The sequence below is a fragment of the Polypterus senegalus genome, chromosome 9, assembly GCF_016835505.1.
Source record: "Polypterus senegalus isolate Bchr_013 chromosome 9, ASM1683550v1, whole genome shotgun sequence".
Classification (NCBI taxonomy): Eukaryota; Metazoa; Chordata; class Cladistia; order Polypteriformes; family Polypteridae; genus Polypterus; species Polypterus senegalus.
Window position 1 is genome coordinate 180,516,931 of NC_053162.1, and position 21,964 is coordinate 180,538,894.

The 21,964-nt window shown below is 43.9% G+C and overlaps 1 protein-coding gene across 6 annotated transcripts in view; it reads left to right on the forward strand.

Moving 5' to 3' along the window:
• LOC120536084 (pre-B-cell leukemia transcription factor 3) overlaps nucleotides 1–21,964 on the forward strand; it is a 291,992-nt gene that overhangs the window by 223,611 nt on the left and 46,417 nt on the right. For 4 of the 6 annotated variants that reach the window (XM_039764451.1, XM_039764447.1, XM_039764448.1 and 1 more), the window contains 2 exons: nucleotides 8,206–8,341; nucleotides 9,085–9,114. In XM_039764451.1, the coding sequence (XP_039620385.1) occupies nucleotides 8,206–8,341; nucleotides 9,085–9,114 (166 nt within the window). The remainder of the gene's footprint in view (nucleotides 1–8,205; nucleotides 8,342–9,084; nucleotides 9,115–21,964) is intronic. The other 2 variants (XM_039764452.1, XM_039764449.1) reach the window with 1 other exon arrangement.

Genomic DNA, 21,964 nt, shown 5'->3' on the forward strand with positions numbered 1-21,964 from the left:
TCCTGTACTCTGGACTCGTCTCCACTAATAATGTGTGATGGTTCACATGCAGGATACTCGATATTAATATGAGAGTGCGGCGACTTAATGATCCGACTAAACTGAGTCTAACCACAATGAGTGTGAGACCACATGCTTGACACACTCCGGTGGTCCTCCTAGCCCGTTCTCAGTTTGTTGGTGTGACACCAAGAAGGGGGTTCTTTTAACACTTTGTGCTAATTCCACTATCATTTATGATCGTGATCTTTCTGAGTCATGGAGATTTCTGCACCAAGACTCGAGTGGAAACTCTCCGGTGTCCATGAGCGAGTCCTGTCTGTGACGGGTACAATTCCATTGACTACAGTCATATGAAAAAGTTAGGGAGTCCCTCTCGGCCTGCATAATAATTGACTCTCCTTTCAACAATAAAGATAACAGTGGTGTGTCTTTCATTTCCTAGGAACATCTGAGCACTGCGGTGTTTTCGAACAAAGATTTTTAGTGACGCAGTATTTAGTTATGAAATTAAATCAAATGTGAAGAACTGGCTGTGCACAAATGTGGGTCCCCTTGTCACTGTGCTGACTTGAATGCCTGTCACTGCTCAGTGCTGATTACTTGGTATGATGAGCTCGTGAAGCCTTGAACTTCATAGGCAGGAGTGTCCAGTCATGAGTGGTCAAAGGTATTTAAGGTGGTCAATCGCAAGTTGTGCTTCCTTCCCTTTGACTCTCATCTGAAGAGTGACAGACAGCATGGGATCCTCAAAGCAACTCTCAAAGATCTGAAAACAAAGATTGTTGAGTCTCAGGGTTTAGGTGAAGGCTACAAAAGCCATCAGAGATCTACAGTGTCAGCTTCAACTGTGAGGAGTGGAATCAGGAAATGGAAGGCCACAGGCACAGTTGCTGTTAAACCAACTCAGCAGGTCTGGCAGACCAAGAAAAATACAAGAGCGGCATATGAGCAGGATTGTGAGAATAGTGACAGACAACCACAGATCACCTCCAAAGACCTACAAGAACATCTCACTGCTGATGGTGTATCTGCACATCGTTCTACAATTCAGAACATCTGTATGGCGGGTGATGAGAAAGAAGCCCTTTCTGCACTCACGTCACAATCAGAGTCGCTTGTTGTATCAAATGCTCATTTAGACAAAACAGATACATTTTGGAACAAAGTGCTTTGGACTGATGAGACACAAATGGAGTTATTTGGTCAGAACAAAAAGCGCTTTGCATGGCGGAAGAAGAACACCTGCTACCTCCTGTCAAATGTGGTGGAGGTCCCATCACACTGTGGGGCTGTGTGGCCAGTTCAGGGACTGGGGCCCTTGTTAAAGTCGAAGGTCAGATGAATTCATCCCAATATCAACAAATTCTTCAGGATAATGTTCAACCATCTGTCACAAAGTTGAAGTTACGCAGGGGTTGGATGTTCCAACAAGACAATGACCCAAAACACAGCTGGAAATCTACAAAGGCATTCATGCAGAGGGAGAAGTTCAATGTTCTGGAATGGCCGACACAGTCCCCTGACTTGAATATCATCGACAATCTATGGGATGATTTGAAGCAACAACAACAACAACAGCATTTATTTCTATAGCACATTTTCATACAAAAAAGTAGCTCAAAGTGCTTTACATAATGAAGAAAAATAAAAGACAAAATAAGAAATTAAAATAAGACAACATTAGTTAACATAGAAAAAGAGTAAGGTCCGATGACCAGGGTGGACAGAAAAAACAAACAAACAAAAAAAAACTCCAGACGGCAGAAGAAGCAGGGTGTCCGTACTTGGCAGCCATCAAATTGAACTGAACTGGAGAGATGTTGTATGAAGAATGGTCAGAAATACCTCCATCAGAGTCCAGACACTCATCACAGGCTATAGGAGGACAGCGTCTGGGGGCTCAAAGGAGCAAAAGGAGGCTCAGCTAAGTATTGATGTCATATCTCTGTTGGGGGGCACACATTTATGCACCTGTCTAATTTTGTTATGATGCATATTTCATAGTTTCTGTTAATCCAATAAACTTCATGTCACTGCTGAAATCCTACTGTGTCCATAAGGCATGTCAGATTTTAAAAGGAAGTTAATACTTTGAAAGCTCAGCCAATGAGAAACAAAACTCCAAAGAATTAAGAGGGTCTCCCAGACTTTTTCATATGACTGTATTTAGTATCGACTGCTCCCTTTTTAAGTCGCAGGCGTACGAGTTCTCACTCTGGCGGCTGAGCCTGAGAGTCGCCGTTTGACGTGTCCACTTCAGCTCACGGTGGGCCGCTCACCCCGAGCCCCCCACCCCGATACACTCTCTGGGCTCGCTATTTATCTGTAATTCATTGGATTCATTTGTTTCTCTCCAGATCCTACCAGCTCTGAAATGGTTTCACTTCCCACCTTCCAAGCACATTTCTTTTGTTCATCTACTCTTTGCTGGCTTCTGATTTTGATTTACATTGCTCTGCCATTTCCTTTATTGGCTTTATATCGTAATATAAATTACTTTGACATTGCAAGGAAAAATGCTAAATTACAGCTTGACGTAGACACCATAACAACCGGCAGTGCCAGGATGAGCGGAGCTCTCGGACAGATTCTGTCGCCAGGCAGTGGAGCAAGAGAGAGAAAAAAAAAACAAAAAAACGTGAAACCAGTGGCGTACAAGTTGATCCCGATGTCAGGGAGAGCCCTTAAACGCAATAAATTAAAAAAAAAACAAAAAAAAAAAACGGTGCCTTTTGTTATTACGGGAATAAAACTGTCGATCACAACATCCATTACGGGGCGGTTAGGAGACGGCTGATCCTACGTTGTTCACGAGGACGAAGGAAAAGTTTGAGCAGATTAACAATAAATGGCCCTCTTGCATTTAACGGTAAAACAGAATCCCAAATCCCCCATAACCCCCCGGGTCTCTCTATTTACTTGGTAACTGCAAGGCCGCTGAAAATTACCAAACAGATGGCCCCTGGCTTTGCGGAAGAGCTGCAACAAGCCGCCTCGCAAAGTTAAAGAGGGAAAACACAGTTGGTTTCCTTACTGAGGCTGGCAGATTTTCCTCTCACAATTATTATTATTATTATTATTTTCTATTCACCGTATGCCGTTTTAATTTGCCATTCAGTTAACTCGGAATAATTCTGGAGAGGAAAGGAACAAAAATATATGAATAAAGAAAGCCGACTGTCAACTCCCGAACGAGTCCGCAAAGGCCCGGCCGCTGTCCTGGCGAATCGCTATTGCCGCCACGTAGCTCCACAATTACCCGCTTATGCAGATTCGGGGGGGATGTCAGTGGGTCCCTTTCCGTTTCTTGAAAAGCCGTTCAGCGTGAAGTTGGCTGGAACAGCAGGTGTAAATATGATTAGCGGCGCTGTATGGATGGAAATTATTGGTGATGCCGTGGTTAGCGGAATAATTCTCTGTTATTAATGTGGAGGTCACAAAGACCGCTCACCACAGCTTCCTTATTACCCCACACTGGGAAAAGATAACTACACCGTGATACAGGCATTCTTTTCCGCTCCAAATCCGAAACTCATTTCTTTAAGCGTCGACGAAAGTAACAATTAACTGCTCATTCGAGCCTTTTCCACTGTGAAACACAAATTAAGTGTCTTGCTTGGAAAGGTTGCACCCCGGCGACACAACTGGCAGAGCTGAGCCTCGCAGACGTTCCTACTTGGCTCGCCATTGACGTGTTCATGCAGTCAGTCAAACGTTGCACCTGAAACTGAAGAAAACAACAAAAATAATCAAATAAATCAACAAAACAAGCCGCACGGACCCCAAACACAGTTGTTTTTGTGAAAAACGGTGGCCTCCAGCCTGTGTGGCAGATGAGGGTAATTAAAACAGTGGGTGGAGTGACGCTCTGGGACTGGCGATCAGACACGTGTGTGTTGGGAGGGGAGAGAGGGGAGCTGGAGGGAGACCCGAGGGTTGGGTGAGTTACCAGTGCTGTGAGTCATACAAGCCTGTTTATTATACAGCACTCTACCGTTATCATATCTACAGTACATGGTGTCAGTAGTGGGATATCAACCCACATCTGGAATGTAAAACAAATAACAGTACAAGGCCTCTTTGACCATTTTGGGCCACCATACTTACAAAGACCTCTATTGCTCATGAAGAAGTCGTAAGGTTGATCGATTATACCCTTGATGTTTTGACAAATATGAGTTACCAGTGCTGTGAGTCATACAAGCCTGTCTATTGTACAGCACTCTACTGTTATCATTTCTACATGGTGGCAGTAGTGGGATATCAACCCAAGTCTGGAATGTAAAACAAATAACAGTACAAGGCCTGTTTGACCATTCTGGGCTACCATACATAGATCTTTACTAGTCATGAAGAAGTTATATGGTTGGTTGATTAAACACTTGATGCTTCAACACGTGTCAGTTACCTGTGGTGTGAGCAATAAGAGTCTGTTTATTGCACAACACTCTACTGTTATCATATCTACAGTACATGGTGTCAGTAGTCGGATATCAACCCACATCTGGAATGTAGAACACTTATAAGTACAAGGCCTATTTGACCTTTTTGGGCTACCATACTTAGGTAGATCTCTGCTGCTCATGAGCAAGTTATATGGTTGGTTGGTTATACACCTAATGCTTCGACACGTGTCAATTACCTGTGCTGTGAGCAATACAAGCCTGTTTATTATACAACACCCTGCCGTTATCATTTCTACATGGTGTCAGTAGTGGGATATCAACCCACGTCTGGAATGTACTGTAGAACAAATAAAGGCACGAGGCCTGTTTGACCATTTTGGTCTACCATACATACATCTTTATTAGTCATGAAAAAGTTGTATGGTTGGTTGATTATACACTTGATGCTTCGACACGTGTCAATTACCTGTGTGCTGTGAGCAATACAAGCCTGTTTATTATACAACACCCTGCCGTTGTCATTTCTACATGGTGTCAGAAGTGGGATACTGACCCATGTCTGAAATGGAATGTAGAACACTTATAAGTACAAGGCCTATTTGGCCTTGTTGGAATACCATAGACAGATCTCTACTGTTCATGAGCAGGTCATGTGATTGGTTGATTATACCCTTGATGCTTTGATATGTGTAAGTTACCTGTGTGCTGTGAGCAATACAAGCATGTTTATTATACAGCACTCTACTGTTATCATATCTACATGGTGTCAGTAGTGGGATAGCACCCCACATCTGAAATGTAGAACACATATGGGCACAAGGCCTGTTTGACCATTCTGGGCTACCATACTTAGATCTTTACTAGTCATGAAGAAGTTATATGGTTGGTTGATTAAACACTTGATGCTTCCACACGTGTCAGTTACCTGTGCTATGAGCAATAAGAGTCTGTTTATTGCACAACACTCTACTGTTATCATTTCTACATGGTGTCAGTAGTGGGATATCAACCCACGTCTGGAATGTAGAACAAATAAAGGCACAAGGCCTGTTTGACCATTCTGGGCCACCATACTTACACAGACCTCTGTTGTTCATGAAGAAGTTGTAAGGTTGATCGATTATACCCTTGATGTTTTTGACAAATGTGAGTTACCAGTGCTGTGAGTCATCCATCCATCCATTATCTAACCCGCTGAATCCGAATAGGGTCACGGGGGTCTGCTGGAGCCAATCCCAGCCAACACAGGGCACAAGGCAGGAAACAATCCTGGGCAGGGTGCCAACCCACCGCAGGCTGTGAGTCATACAAGCCTGTTTATTGTACAGCACTCTACTGTTATCATATCTACATGGTGTCAGTAGTGGGATAGCAGCCCACACCTGAAATGTAGAACACATATGGGCACAAGGCCTGTTTGACCATTCTGGACTACCATACTTAGATCTTTAATACTCATGAAGAAGTCGTATGATTGGTCGATCAAGCCCTTAATGCTTCGACTCTTGTAAGTTATCTGTGTGCTGTGAGCAATACAAGCCTGTTTATTATACAACACCCTGCCGTTGCCATTTCTACATGGTGTCAGCAGTGGGATACTGACCCACGTCTGGAATGGAATGTAGAACACATACTGGTACAAGGCCTATTTGACTTTGTTTGGCTACCATACTTATGTAGATCTCTACTGCTCATGAGCAAGTCATGCGATTGGTTCATTGTACCCCTGATGCCTTGATATCTGTGAGTTAGCTGTGTGCTGTGAGGAATTATACAACGCTCTAGTGTTATCACTTCTACATGGTGTCAGCAGTGGGATAGGAACCCATGTCTGGGATGTAGAACACATATAAGTACAACGCCAATTTGACCTTTCTGGGCTACCATACTTATGTAGATCTCTACTGCTCATGAGCAAATCACGTGGTTGGTTGATTATACCCTGATGCTTCGACACGTGTGACTTACCTGTGTGCTGTGAGTCATACAAGCCTGTTTATTGTACAGCACTCTAGTGTTATCGTTTCTACACAGAGAGTTAGGATTTCTGTATGTTTCAAAATGTTTTAAATGCTTTATTTTCCTAATGGTTTTTTTTCCCATTATGGCCATCCTATTTTTGTGTTTACTTACGTTGTTGATATTCGTTTGCGCCCATTTTTCCGCCGACATTTCCTTTTTCCTGGGGTGGCACCTTCGTCATGGCGTGACATTGGTTGCTACACAGAAGTGCCGTATTTAACATCATCGGTGCGATGCGACAGAGATCGTCATGTTAGATCCGTCTTTTTCCGAGACTGCAGATATTCTTGGGAAAACGTTCTTTTGTGTGTTGTGGAGCTAAAGGAAAGGAAACAGGAGAAATGAAAGTGTTGGGGTCACCAGGGAGATCAATGTTTAACAGCAGTGAAGGGAATCAAAAAAATAGGAATGAGAAAATAATGTTGTATAGGGCAGGACCACTCATACATTTGCCTGCTTTTGGGTACTATAGTGTTCTTATGTAGTGGTTGCCACTTCATAGACAAAAAAGCACAGACAGTTTCAACATTTCAAGAGAGCCACACACATCAGGTGGCAGCAGAGAGGCCATTTGTTTATCCTTCACAAGTTAAGGGCCAGGTAACCTGGGGCTGGCCTGTCCTTTCAAATATTACTTGAAAGCCTGACCAGCAAGGGCTATGTAGGCTCACATGGTGGATGTCCAAGGAAGTTGGCTGCAGGAATTTCCAGAGACTCTCCTAAACTTGGAACTGGTCCAGAAGCCTCCTCCAAAAAGGATGTCCCATGGAGGCTTCAAAAGGCCTTTCCTGACCCCAGAAAAGAGAGCTTGGAGATGAGAGGATCAGTGGACATAAGAGGAAGAAGGACCAGAAGGTCAGAGGAAAAGCAGAAGATGCAAGCAGGAGAGCAATTCATGGTGGAAACTGGGACAGCCACTCTATCAGGGAGATAAGGGGACTACTGCTTAGTCAGAATCATCACCAAAGGAGACAAAAGGCACTTCTAATGGAGAAGTGGGCCGGGACAGGATTTGGTGATTGGAAAAAACAGTCCAGGTGTTGTAAGCATAAGACAGCTTGAGCTTGTAGACCCAAATGATAAAAATGTCACTGCACAGGCTAGGAACATCAGGCTAGGAACATGCCATGTTTAGGGTCCGGGCAAAGCCCATTGAGACACTTGAATGAACCCCCTTCAGTTTCTATTTTAAACTGGAATGAAGTGTATCTGAGACTTGGGAATAGATAGATAGATAGATAGATAGATAGATAGATAGATAGATAGATAGATAGATAGATAGATAGATAGATAGATAGATAGATAGATGTAAAAGGCACTATATGATAGATAGATAGATAGATAGATAGATAGATAGATAGATAGATAGATAGATAGATAGATAGATAGATAGATAGACAGATAGATAGATGTAAAAGACACTATATGATAGATAGATAGATAGATAGATAGATAGATAGATAGATAGATAGATAGATTTGAAAGGCACTATATAATAGATAGGTAGACAGGCAGACAGATATGAAAGGCACTATATGATAGATAGATAGATAGATGTAAAAGGCACTATATGATAGATAGATAGATAGATAGATAGATAGATAGATGTGAAAGGCACTATATGATAGATAGATATGGATATGTTAATACAAAAAGCAACAGCCACCCAAATGAAATACACACAACGAATGGCCTTTATCCCTTGTCACCATTCTGCTTGATGGCTTCTGCGGGTCACCATTTTGCTAACACAGGCCACTTTGCCTTTTTTCAGGAGAAAGAGACGCAATTTCAGCAAACAGGCGACGGAAATTTTGAACGAGTATTTCTACTCACACCTCAGCAATCCTTACCCCAGTGAAGAAGCCAAAGAAGAGCTGGCCAAAAAGTGCAGCATCACGGTGTCGCAGGTGAGTTTCTGCTTCCTTCCCTCCTCTTGCAGGGTGTGCAGATAGAAAGGCTTTTTCACCCGAGATAAACCTGTGACTTCAGCCTTGTACTGCGGTCTGCAGTTAACCAAAATCACATTTTTCCTTGTCCTCTGGATCAGAACTGACCGGCACTCTGGCCGAGGTTTCTTTGGAATCTGAGGCCGATGTGCTGGATTCACTCGAGTTCTTGAGTATCCAGAAATGTGGTGTCTACACACGTGACCGGGCAAGTGGCTCTTGGGTCCGGACGCTGGCTGTTACAGTCGCAGTCACCTTTGGTTTCTCGTCATAGAGTGTGGCCCACATTGTTTAGCATGTTTGTTTTCTGGGTTCAGATCCTGCACCCAGCGGTGGTCCTTCCCGTGTCTGTGTGGCTTTTCCTCCAGATACTTTGGTGCTCCTCAGAGATGTGCAGGTTAACTGAATTGGTGACCCCAAATTGTCCCCCTTGTGTGTGTGTGTGTGTGTGTGTGAGTGAGTGAGTGAGTGGGCCCGCGTGATGGACTGACACCCTGTCCAGGGTTGTCCCCTGTGCCTCGTGTCCAGTGTTGCTGGGACAGACACCAATAACCCCTCCACTTAAGACCACCCTAAATTGGACTAAGTGAGAATGTTTGATGTATGTAAGGCTTAACTTTAAAAATGTGTTTGTTTGTGCGGGATGGGGTGGAATTAAAACGTGAAAAGGCAGATACTGTAAAGACGTTCTTTTTTGCCTTCAGGGAATGGGCATCTCCATCACAGTGTCACAGGTATGTTGCTTTTCTACTGATTGGCTACTTTGTAAATGTATTCACACACCCACACGCACACGGAGACCTGCAGTCTGCCATGACTTGCTAGCGTAGTCAGCCACATTTGCTGGAGCTGATGCTTCCTCTGGAGAGCGTGGCATCTCTCCGACTCGTAGGATCACATCATAGCTCAGGGCTGATCCATCACAGAGCAGAAGGTTTTCTAGAACAGAGGTTCTCAAACTCTTTCAGGGCGAACCATGTGAAGGAAAGGATTTGTTGATCCTCCGCCACGCCAAACCCTGGAGCAAACAGAGAAATGAGGGCTCCAGGTTACCTTCCAGTGTCCACGTGCCCCGATGTCTCTACTACGTCAGCCACACTCGCCATGATGCCCCCACGTGGTTACCTGCCAACGTGGAATGTTGCAAGGAAACGTAAGGGAGCCCTTTGGAGCTCCCTGGGGTCCCTGCATCGATTCCTGCTTAAAGGTGGTCTGACGTTCATCTAAGTCTCAATTCTAGACCAGCACCACCCGATCAAACTGAGAACACACAGACAGGTGGACTTTCCGGGTCTTCACTGAGCACGTTGGGTCATCATTCACGGTGCAGGCTGGACAAGTTAAGTGACCCCTTGATTTGGATAACTTGTAGATCCAAGCGTTTCCAGTCGCTTCCTTCGAAGACCCTGAGGATGAATTTTGGACCATCCCTCCCTACAAATCTGTTTCAGTTCATCTTGTGGACCACCGGTGGGGCGTACTGCTCGCCAAACCCTGAGACAGACAGGCTGAGACGCAAGTCTTTTCCTCCTTTTCCTCTGAATTTCTCTCTCTCCCTGTTCCTCTGCCGCCTCCACTCCTCCTCACAAGCTTTGTCCTCCACCTCCTCCCGACTCTGATGGTGAAGTGGCTCCTTTTATACCGTAACAGGAAGTAATGTTGTTTCTTGTCCTTCTTTCGGGCTTCACTTCCAGGGTGTGGCAGAAGTGGTGCCCCCCCACCCCCACCCCCGCCAAAGGGTTCAGCTGTAGGGGGGCCCAACAGGGCCGCTCCAAACTACATCTCCCAGCATGCCCCAGTAGCAACCCAGGGGTCTGCCCTCTAGCGTCTCGGGAAGAATCCCATCCTCCGTCTCAATCCATGTTTCTGGGTTGTCTTCATTGCGCCGCCCTCTTCAGGTCACGCCACAGTATCTCAAGTCAGGTTAAGGTCAAGACCCTGACCCGGCCATTCTTTCGTTGATTTACTTTGGGCCATTGTCTTGTTGCATCACCCAACCTCTCTTAATCTTGAGGTCATGGACTGCTGCCCTTACATATTGTGAATGTAATTGCATCTCAGACCCCTAGACATAACAAAATAGGCACAAGTCCCAGGTTTTAATTAACGGAATATCATGTTGATGCCTCGATTTGAACTTTATAATCAGCAGCACAATCACAATCCTCCTCCTCCTCTTCCTCCTTCTGCCAAGCCTCGTCCACCACCTCCCGATCCTGACCTCCTTTACTAGGTGGAGGGTGCAGCTTCTTTTACGGAGTTTCCGAGATTGTTGTAGTGCCAGGTAGAAGTCCAGAAAAACTTGGAGCTCATTCCCAAGGACCCCAAACTATAAATCCCAAGAAACCCTGCTGGTGTCCAAAGAGGGACGGACCAGGGGAACAGTGCCAACCACTCATGCTGGGAGAGAAATGGTCCTGCGACATCCAGATTCCCCTAGTCCTTCCCCTCTCCCCGACTGGGATTAAAGCTGGGAATCATCCTGGCCGGAAAGCACCTCCATCCATTATGGCCTCCAGGTCTGGTAAGGTATTACGCTCCATCCCAGTCATGAGGCCTGTCCGTCCACCATGGACATCAACATTGTCTTGATAGACCTTTTGTTTTCATTGTTCCCTCAATGACAGCAAGATGTTCAAGACCCTGAGTCCGCACTGCTGACCCCCACCATGATGTTAGCTCCTCACACCGTACAAGTTTTGGTGTCTTCTTCACCCAAACAGTCTTGTGCATTGTTTGTCCCATCTGTCCACAGATCATTTATGCAGAAGCATTGTGGAACATCCAGGTGGTCTTGAGTAAAACGGAGATGTGCTGCAGTAATGTGGCGCCCCCCCCCTAAACACCTTTCCTGTCCATTGCTTTCCTGATAACTTTATTGGACGGTACTGGGGGTGGGGGGGGCTTCTTTTGCAGTGACTCTGGGGTTCGTTTGCACCTCTTTCAGGATCGCCCTTTGTGCTCTTGCAGTGATGCCCCCCCAGGAGAGTTGCTGCAGCCCTCCATTTGTAGACAAGACAAGTAGATGGATGAACCCTAAGGCTTCGGGACCCTTTTACCATCTTCATGTATCCCTCCGTTACGTCTTCCGAGGTCCTGTCACAGTTGTTGGGATCGAGGCACGGCCCCTGCTAGCCCACCTTTCTGGAGGAGAAACAGTTTTGACAATCACCAGGCTTTACTTAAAGGGAAGACGCAAACCGTGAAAGCTACAATTCCAGTCTCCTCTTCTTCTCCATTTGGCTTTTGGAGGGGCCCTTAACACAAAGGGTCCGGGCTGAACTGTGAACGATGACAGAACGTGCTCAGCGGAGACCTGGAGAGTCCAACCGTTTGACTGTGTGCGTGTTTTAGTTCAGTCAGGCTGTGTTTGTCTAGAATTGGGACGTACAGTAGATGAAGATCAGACCACAGCTTATTAGGAATCCAAGCAGAAATCCTGGGAATCCCAAAGGGGCTCGATGACTTTTTCTTGCGGCTGTAAGGTGCTATATAACAGAAATGAATTTAGTGGTCCTCTGGCCAGTCGGTCAGCCCACGATGTCCATTGTGAACTGTGTGTAGCCTCCCCTTCTGAAAGGTGGAGAGTTGCGTCAAAGCTCATCTGATGACACATGGAATGATTGGATTACGGCTTTCAGAAGTGCAGGACAAGCCCCCCTCCATTGGCGGGATCTCACTAAAACGTCAGTAGTTGAGATCTTGTTGTTGTATTTGAATGTCATGAGGATGCTCCCACCTCCATTACAGGTGGGGACAGGATCAAGCAAGGAACCGTGAGGATCGCAAATGCCTAAAAGTCACCGACCAAAAATGTCAACCTAGGGGGCTCAAAGGTCTCCCACTTCAGTGACTTTACCAGGGCAGCTCTGAGAGAGAGAGAGAGAGAGAGAAAACAGCCAGGCAGGGACGCCCTGCACTCGGAAGGCGTGGCCAAAAGCAAAACAAAAAGATGGGGGGGTGGAGCCTGGTGCGGTTCACACGTGGGGTGTGTGGCTGATGACAGTCAAGTGGGCGTGGCCACGGATGTCCATACTGTTGGCAGCCTGTGGTGGAGTGTCCTACCCAGCATTGGCAGTGGAGTGTAAGTTGTTCAGATTGGTTTCTGGTCGCCATGATCAGCTCTTAACGTTTAATATAAAGTTGATCAGCTGTTGTTAGCACCGACCAGAAAGGAAGCAAATGCAGCCGAAGGTGGCAGTGACCGAGACATAGAGAGAGAGAAGTTTGCAAGCGAGAGCTTCTTCTGTAATATCAATTATATTCCCGTGAGATATTTAGGGAATCGTGCATCCATCCATTCATCCTTCCATCCATTTATTTTTCTTTAAACCCATCTGCTCTTTACAGGTTTGCGGAAAAGCCGGTGCCCATATTGGGAGCAGTGGACATTTGAAAAGGGTTAATGCCGGGTGAGGCGCCAGCCTATCACAGGACACCCTTAAAGTCAATCTGGGCCTGGCTAATTTAGTGTGTCTTTGGACTTTAGGAGCAAACCCTACAAAGGGCACGGGGAGAAGACGTAAAGTACACATAGAAGGGCACTGAACTGACATTGAGCCACCATGGTGGCATTGCTTCTTTGCAGATTAAGCTTGCAGCAGACCTCAGCCTCGCATTATGTCATCCTCTGAGCTCACATCTGGTGTGTAGGACCCCACAATCATGAGGAGCCTCTTCCACGTTTGCTTTTTTTTTATATCAGCTGGTAGCAGGCCGGTGGTACTGGTGGTGGTTGTTATTGTTGTTGTTGCCGACAGGACCTGCCATGTTTTCTGCAGCCTGCTGTGTTACCCCATGTAAGGTTTGAGAACCACTGCACTAGACCATTGGGAGTCCATCACAGCAAGTGAGCGCCACACCTTAGTACAGGCAAAGGGGGATTCTATCCATGCTGCCATTTAACTGATTTGTGTGTTTCTTTATCTTTTTTGGAATTGTGTCTGTTTTTCATGTCTTAAATGGGTTACCGCCTTACACTAAAGTAATACATCTTGAAATTTCCAAATGATATTTTAAAGTCTGCCATTGGCTTCATTAATCTGATTCTTTAGATAATAAGATTTGACTTTTAAGCTTTTGCAATATCAGAATGTGCACTTGTTGCTGTCAGTGTGACCCTCTGTATGTTGATATAACAGATGATATGAAGTGTGCATTTGGGTGGTCCTCCTCCATAGCCATTCTTCAATGGCGGATCCTTGTCATTCCCATTTTGTTTCCAGATCTAAGCAAATGTATTAATCCTGCACAAGTGTTTTTTGGTAACAGAAATGTGACATTTGTTATGTGGATAAACTGAATAACATCATTGATTAACATAATGAGAGTTAACTTGGGTCAGAGTCCAGGTCACGTTCATTATTCCCAAAAGCTCATTTGGTCATCCATATGTGCAAAGGAATGGCAAAGTCACCCTGTGTCTTCACTGTGGACGCTTGACGTCACCAGCCTGCCGCATTACTCTCCTCCGTTCTAAAAAGTAATTGTTAGTGACGGTGGCACATCCAAAACCTCCACAGACATGCCAGAAACTCGCAGAGGTGACAACCGACAAACACAAAACACGGACAGGCGACCACTGAAAACTTAAAACTGAACCCCGTCACGGTATGTTTAACGGAATGGACGGTGCTGGGATGGCACATGAATTATCAGGTCAAATGTGCAAGGAGTTCTTTATTTGTATATAATGAATCATACATTTATACATAATGAATTAAATATAAATTAGCAAGCAGTAATATTAATGATACATTTATATACACACATACACTATACTCATCTATGAATATTAAATATGTATTTACATACATACATTTATATATACACACATATGTACATATATTTGAATATTAATTTGATATTTATATACACACATGTACTGTATATATATTTGAACATTATTTATTTATATACACATACATATCAATGAATATTAAATATATAATTACATACACACATGCTGACATATATTTGAATATTAATTATATAGTTATATACATATATTTACATACAGTATATATAAATATTATATATATGCACACATACTTACACAGATATGAACATTAATGATATATTTATCTACACAGATACATATATCTGAATAGTAATTATATATTTATATCCACACATGCATACATATATTTGAATATTAATTATATAGTTATATACACATTCGTACATACAGTATATGTGACTATAAATATTTATTTACATACCAGTACACACATCCATACAAATATATGAATATTCTATATTTATATGCACATATGTACTTCTACATGAAGCTAATGTATGTAGTACTTCATAATGAACTACTAAATTGTATATTTGTGATGTCATCAGAGGGGACCCCCACTCCCAGACCGTCTTGTATACGTGAGATTCTGAACGAATCCAATTAGTCGACTCACCTAAACTCATTCTCTGTCTTTCATCATACAAGTACAATGCGGTAACAATATGTTCACATTACACGATATTACTGGTGTTGTTTTGTATGTGAATCAAATGAATCAAAAGAAGTCGATTCACTTAAACGCATTCTGGGATTTCCCTTTCCTATCATACAAGTACAATGCAGTTACAGTACATTTGCATTTGTATGTATTAATTGTTTTGCTTTGTATACATGTATATATATATATATATATATCAGAGGGGACCCCCTTTGGACCCACAGTATAAACTTTCCCCAAAAACTGAATCATATGAATCAAAAGAATCGATTTGCTTAAATGGGTCATTCAGTGCATTGAATCGTCATGCCCACCACTAATGTGCGCCTTTAACTAAAACGAGAAAGCGTGTCTTTACCTGCATTGTGATGATGTGTGCCACTCGATGGAGATCCTAATTCGAGGTGAGACAGGGACGGGCAAATACAGCAGCCCTCTGCTCTCAGGTAAAGATCCATCCTCAGGTTCATCTACAGAAATCTCGTTACGACTTTTGCTTCGCTCCACCAGGGAGCACGAGCAACTGCGGGTGGGCCGATTTGAGGACCTTATTAAAACTGGGTGATGTGTACAAAGGGCAGGGACTTAATCAGTGCGAGGTTATCACCCGCACCTACTGGGCCATCCTCGTTCGTGAGGAGCAATTGAAAGCCCCTTGCCCATCAGGCATTGGTTTCATTGGCGTACCCACGCCTCTCGGTGCTGGGCGGACACATGTTGATCGATTCAGTGTAGCCTCAGACATCTAAGGCCATCACAGAGCTGTTTTTGCTCAGTCTCGCGTTTTGCTGTGGCCTCCCAGAGGGCCTTTTTTGGCGCTGCGTATGGCCGTGAATGGGCGCGAGTGGTGTTGTGAAACGGGTCAGTCTGTTGTAATATCAGACGAGCAAATCCACGGGAATGGAATCAGAAGAAAGCGAGGACTGGCGGTGTATGCAGTTTAGTCCCAGGATGCACTTGGTGGCTCTCGTCTGCGCAGCTCGGTTTTTTCTGAACCACACACAGGACCCCAGACGCGGCCTCACTAAGGAATCACACAATCTGACCACAGCACCTCTAGCTGTGTATTCAATTACACAATATAATAGATATATTGTACTGTATATATTGTGATGCCGCCCTAACCCCGACACGGACAGGCAGGGCACTATTTGCCACACAGCACGCTGTTTCTTTACCGTCGGGGAGCCCACAGCACAGTACACAGACAATTCACGGCCCCCTTCTCTCAGCCAGTCCCTCCGCCTCCACTCCTCCACTCACGAGCTTCGTCCTCTTCCTCCTGACTCAGGCCATTGAGTGGCGGTGACTGGCTCCTTTTATAGAGCACCCGGAAGAAGTCCAGGTGCCCAACGAGCTTCTTTCTGCAGCCAAATAGGGCCCTGCAAACATCGAGGCGCCCCCTGGTGGTGGCCACGGGCCCCAGCAGGGTTTTGAGCTTGTATCCTCATGACTCGTGGCCCCGCTGGAAGCCAAGGGGGAGAAGCAGGTCTTGAAAATACTTTCTCCCCCAGTCCTTCTGTGGTCGGGAGATCCCAGTGGTCCACCACAATCTATAATATAATAAGATCTTGTTTGCCTTTTCCGATAGGAACGTTCCATCAATGTTAACCCCTAAGTTCTTTTCAGAGGTTGCGGCCTTGTCATATTTAGTCAACACAACATATGCAGAGCACAATGGAGGCTTGAAATGTGACCTACAAGTGACCACTTTAGGACAACAATGTCCTCAGACGGGGACAAAGTCGCCTAAAAGAAAACGTTTAAATATAAGGGCAAACCTCCTACAATACCGGCCATCTTGACAAGAGGAAGATTCAGCAATCCAAACGGCCAAGTTTAAAGCAAGTGAGGGGGTCTTTCTCGTTGACGTGCCGCCCTTTGCGTGTTAAAGCACTTTCACGTTTTTAAAACCCTTGTTTCAGTCTTGTGTGGTAGGCCTGGCTTCCAACAGAAAGCATATTCAGTTCTAAAGTCAATTTAGCCCTTTGTTCTGCAGGAAAAAAATAATCCTAACATTTGCCGGATGGAGACTTGAGCGTACGTTTTTGTTTCAGGAGAAAAGACGAAAAAAAAAAATTGCACAAAATGTATCTATCAAACAAAATTAAGAAACGAAAGGGCTTGTCAAAACTCCCCTTGAATTCATCTGAAGAACCACTAATGGGCTCTCGGCCTTGGCAAGAAAGGTTAACAACCCATTATTGTTAGAAAAGTAATCCCTTCTGTGACTCTTTGGCTCGCTGCAGCTTCAGACAGGGCTAAATGAAGCGAAGCCCTGGGCTCCCACAATTCTTCAAAGCCAAACAAAGATCAGCCCTTAAATGCTCTTAAAACGGGGAGGAACAACTGCACTGGGCCTCCTTTGGTAGTAAAGGAGAAAGAAAGAAAGCCTGCCGTCTCAGGAAATCATTATTGACTATTTATCATTATTAATGCACGGCAACTTTAAAGACTTCATTACTGCACTCCAGTACATAAGATATTATAGGAACAATTAGGGGCATAATAAGGCCTTCACGCCGCGGACATTTAGTGCGATCCGATAACGGAAACACCAAGGAACGGGAAGCAAAACAAAAGGGGCGGCTTTACGTTCTTCTCTGCTTTCATTTCAAAGCTGTCCATCTGTCAGTTTGTCTCTGTGTCGCCGTATTATATGACGCCTTTCATCTGAAGTTTCTTTCATATATGACCTGGCTGACCATCGATGGATCAACCTACTATACCGCACCTCAAAGCTCACCTGTCCTTTAGGTCGTTGCTTTCACATTTGCATCAGTCTGTTGCTGGAGAAAATCTTTTAATAACCTGTTAGTGCCGTGGACTCTTTGTGCTCACCGGGCTTCTCTAACTTGACTTAGGATGCCATCAGGTTACCAGTAAAACAAAAAGCGCTTTCTGCTGTCTGCCATGTGTCTGTCTGCCTTAAAGGAAGCAGCTTGTGACCCTGGAGCAACGAGAACGTTCAGCAGAATCCCGTTTAGTTCATTCTCTTCAACCTTAAAGTGAATGTGATCAGCTAGAGATGTGCCTGATATCAGCTGTAAGCTAAAGATACTCCGCTATATCCATATCAATAGAAACAAAGCGTGAAGTGTTAGCACGGCAGAGACGACCAAACAAGAACACGCGCTTAGCTTGGGGTGGACTGAAGACGTCGCTGACTATCAAGGAACTGGACGGGGGGCTACGAGGAACTTGGAATGGAGAAACGTCTATCTATCTATCTATCTATCTATCTATCTATCTATCTATCTATCTATCATTTATATAGTGCCTTTCATATCTATCTATCTATCTATCTATCTATCTATCATTTATATAGTGCCTTTCATATCTATCTATCTATCTATCTATCTATCTATCTATCTATCTATCTATCTATCATTTATATAGTGCCTTTCATATCTATCTATCTATCTATCTATCTATCTATCTATCTATCTATCTATCTATCATTTATATAGTGCCTTTCATATCTACTGTATCTATCTATCTATCTATCTATCTATCTATCTATCTATCTATCTATCATTTATATAGTGCCTTTCATATCTATCTATCTATCTATCTATCTATCTATCTATCTATCTATCTATCTATCTATCTATCTATTATATAGTGCCTTTCATTATCTATCTATCTATCTATTTATCTATCTATCTATCTATCTATCTATCTATCTATCATTTATATAGTGCCTTACATATCTATCTATCTGTTATATAGTGCCTTTCATATCTATCTATCTATCTATCTATCTATCTATCTATCTATCTATCTATTATATAGTGCCTTTCACATTATCTATCTATCTATCTATCTATCTATCTATCTATCTATCTATCTATCTATCTATCTATTATATAGTGCCTTTCACATTATCTATCTATCTATCTATCTATCTATCTATCTATCTATCTATCTATCTATCTATCTATCTATCTATCTATCTATCATTTATATAGTGCCTTTCATATCTATCTATCTATCTGTCCTCTTATGAGTTAAAGGCGTCTGAGAGGCCGTCTGGAGTTTGCTGAATGTTTTATAAACGACTCCAAACACATGTGGATAAAGAGTCTGATGAGACGGAACGGTCCTCTTTGGGTAGCACTACGTGTGACCTGGCACTGCAGACCACCTGCCTGATACATCCCCAATGGTGACGCTTGGTGGGTGCAGTATCACACTGTGGTTTGCAGCGCCGGCCAGACTGGTCACAAATGAGGGGAGGAAAAATGTACCCAAACACAGAGAGGTCCTGGAAGAAGACCTGCTCTATGGTGTCCACCATCTCAGACTGTGGTGAAGGTTCAGTGACCCAAAGAATTCAGAGAAGCCACTGCTAGAGTGGCTTGGGGACAAGTCTCTGAGTGTCCTTGAGTGGCCCAGACTGACACTCCATAGAAAGTGTGCGTGCGGAGCGACCTGAATATGGGAGTTCACCGAGTTTTCCATCCAATCTAACAGAGCTTGAGAGGACCTGCCCAGAAGAGTGGGATCAACTGCCCAAATCCAGGTGTGCTAAGCTTGTAGAGACTCACCAAGGAGACTCAAATCTGGAACTGCTGCCAAAGGGGCTTCACCAAAGGTCCGACTACTTCTGGAAATGAGAGATTCTTAATCGATTGGCAAACCTTTCCGGTCACACGTTGTCACTTTGTCACAGTGGGTTATTGAGTGCAGTTTGACGGCCAAAAATGGCGAATGCAATCCGTGAGGCACACGGTAAGAGGTCTGAAGACTCTGTGAATGCGCCGCATCTAAAATGTCAGAGGGGCTCGACTCGGGCTCAAAACACCCTGGTAGCTGTCATCAAAGTGCATTCCCACTTGTCACTTTAGTACCCAGCACATGATTGTTTTGTTCCTGGACATTTTCGCCAGTGCGGTTTATAATAAAGCTACTTGATATCCTTATTCAAGGTTCCAGGGGGTTATGACACAAGGGAAGTGATTAAACAAACAACTCATCCATGGCACACACACACAATATCCCCCTCTCGGAGCGAAATCCACGAAAGCCACATCAGAGATTAGGCCTTGACCGAGCTCGAGGGAGGCACAGAGCGTAATGGCACACTTCCAAGGATTGGAGTTGCTTTGGTCTGATCATTTACAGTTCAAATGAGCCTGCTTATCAATATTTTAAGTCATTATATATTTAAAGGAACAGTGCCTGAGGTTAATGTGTTAAGTATTAATGAATTCTGCTCTATTATTGATATTATTAGCAGCAAGACCTCTGCAGCAACCTTTGGCAGTATAATTAAGACCCAGTTTGAGGTTTCATTAAAGGACCCCAGAAGAAGATGTTATTAATCCAGTTGTATTGAAAAGTGGGAGAGAACATTCATTCACCTTAAATGATGCCATAGGGCAATTGACGAAGCATGGAGAGGGGCAACGGATGAATAATTAATGGCTGAGATGTGTTGCGATTTATAATAGTAAGGGAGCAGAGCCTGCTCAGAAGCCATCGCCACACTGACATGCGTGTGTGCCACTGCTGGAGAGCCGCCTTACAGCTCAGGCAGAAGGAAAACGTCCGGCCGTCTCCCTAGAAAGTACACACAAATGAAAATGCTAGTAGGGACATCTATAAGAACGACAGGAGGCCATTCTGCCCTTTTGTCACTCATTTGTTTGGATAGTAGCCCAGTTGTCCCCAAATCTCATCCTGACCCTTCTTCGAGTTTCTGCTTCAGCTCCGTGGCGCAGCCGTTTATTTAGAGTCCCACAACTCTTTGAGTAAAGAAGAGCATCCTGGCTTCAGTCCTACATGCTGTTTCAGGCCCACGAGATCCGCCGTTGAGCTGAAAGAAGAGAGATAGACATAAAATGAAAGGCCCTATACAATAAATTGATAAGATAGATAGATAACTATAAAAGATAAATAGGAAAGGTACTATAGAATAGAAAATGATAGGCACTATACAATAGATAGGTATTTAGAAAAGACAAATATGAAAGGCACTATAGAATAAAACAATAAGCACTACAGAATACATGCAGTAGATAGATGAGGCACTGTATAAAATATAGATAGATATTCCATCCATCCATTTTCTAACCCACTGAATCCGAATACAGGGTCACGGGGGTCTGCTGGAGCCAATCCCAGCCAACACAGGGCACAAGGCAGGAACCAATCCTGGGCAGGGTGCCAACCCACCGCAGGACACACACAAACACACCCACACACCAGGGCCAATTTAGAATCGCCAATCCACCTAACCTGCATGTCTTTGGATTATGGGAGGAAACCGAACGCGGAGGAAACCCGCAGACACGGGAAGAACATGCAAACTCCACGAGGAGGACCAAGGAAGCGAACCGGTCTCCTAACTGCGAGGCAGCAGCGCTACCACTGCGCCACCGTGCCGCCCTAGATAGATATTATAAAAGTTAAATATGAAAGGCACCCTCTAATAGAAAGTGGTGTGACCATACAATATCCATCCATCCATCCATTTTCTAACCCGCTGAATCCGAATACAGGGTCACGGGGGTCTGCTGGAGCCAATCCCAGCCAACACAGGGCACAAGGCAGGAACCAGTCCTGGGCAGGGTGCCAACCCACCGCAGCATACAATAGACAGATTATTTTTATTTTTAAAATATCTTTATTATATCAAAAAGATTATTTCTAAATCAAAACATATTGTGTTCAATTTTGATATGTTAAATGGGGGGAAAGCACCTTAACAAATGACTTACACAGAGTTTAAGTAAATATTCAGTACTTAATGTATGCATTATAATATTTGAAAAAATAACAATTGTACCCCAGCTCTCCTACTTTACTACACATACTGTATTTGCCCGAGTAGCGTTATTAGAAATTGATTTTTGATTGTGCTTCATCAGTGGAGCACAACACCTTCTTCACTACCTACACTTTTTCAGTTTCAACAGTATTCCACCTTATCCTATAACGTGTAAATTCTATATTCTATATTCACAACACTAGAAAGATAGATTGATATATATGAAAGGCACTATATAATAGATAGATAGATAGATAGATAGATAGATAGATAGATAAAGGCACTATATACTGTAATAGATAGATAGATAGATAGATAGATAGATAGATAGATAGATAGAGGCATAGA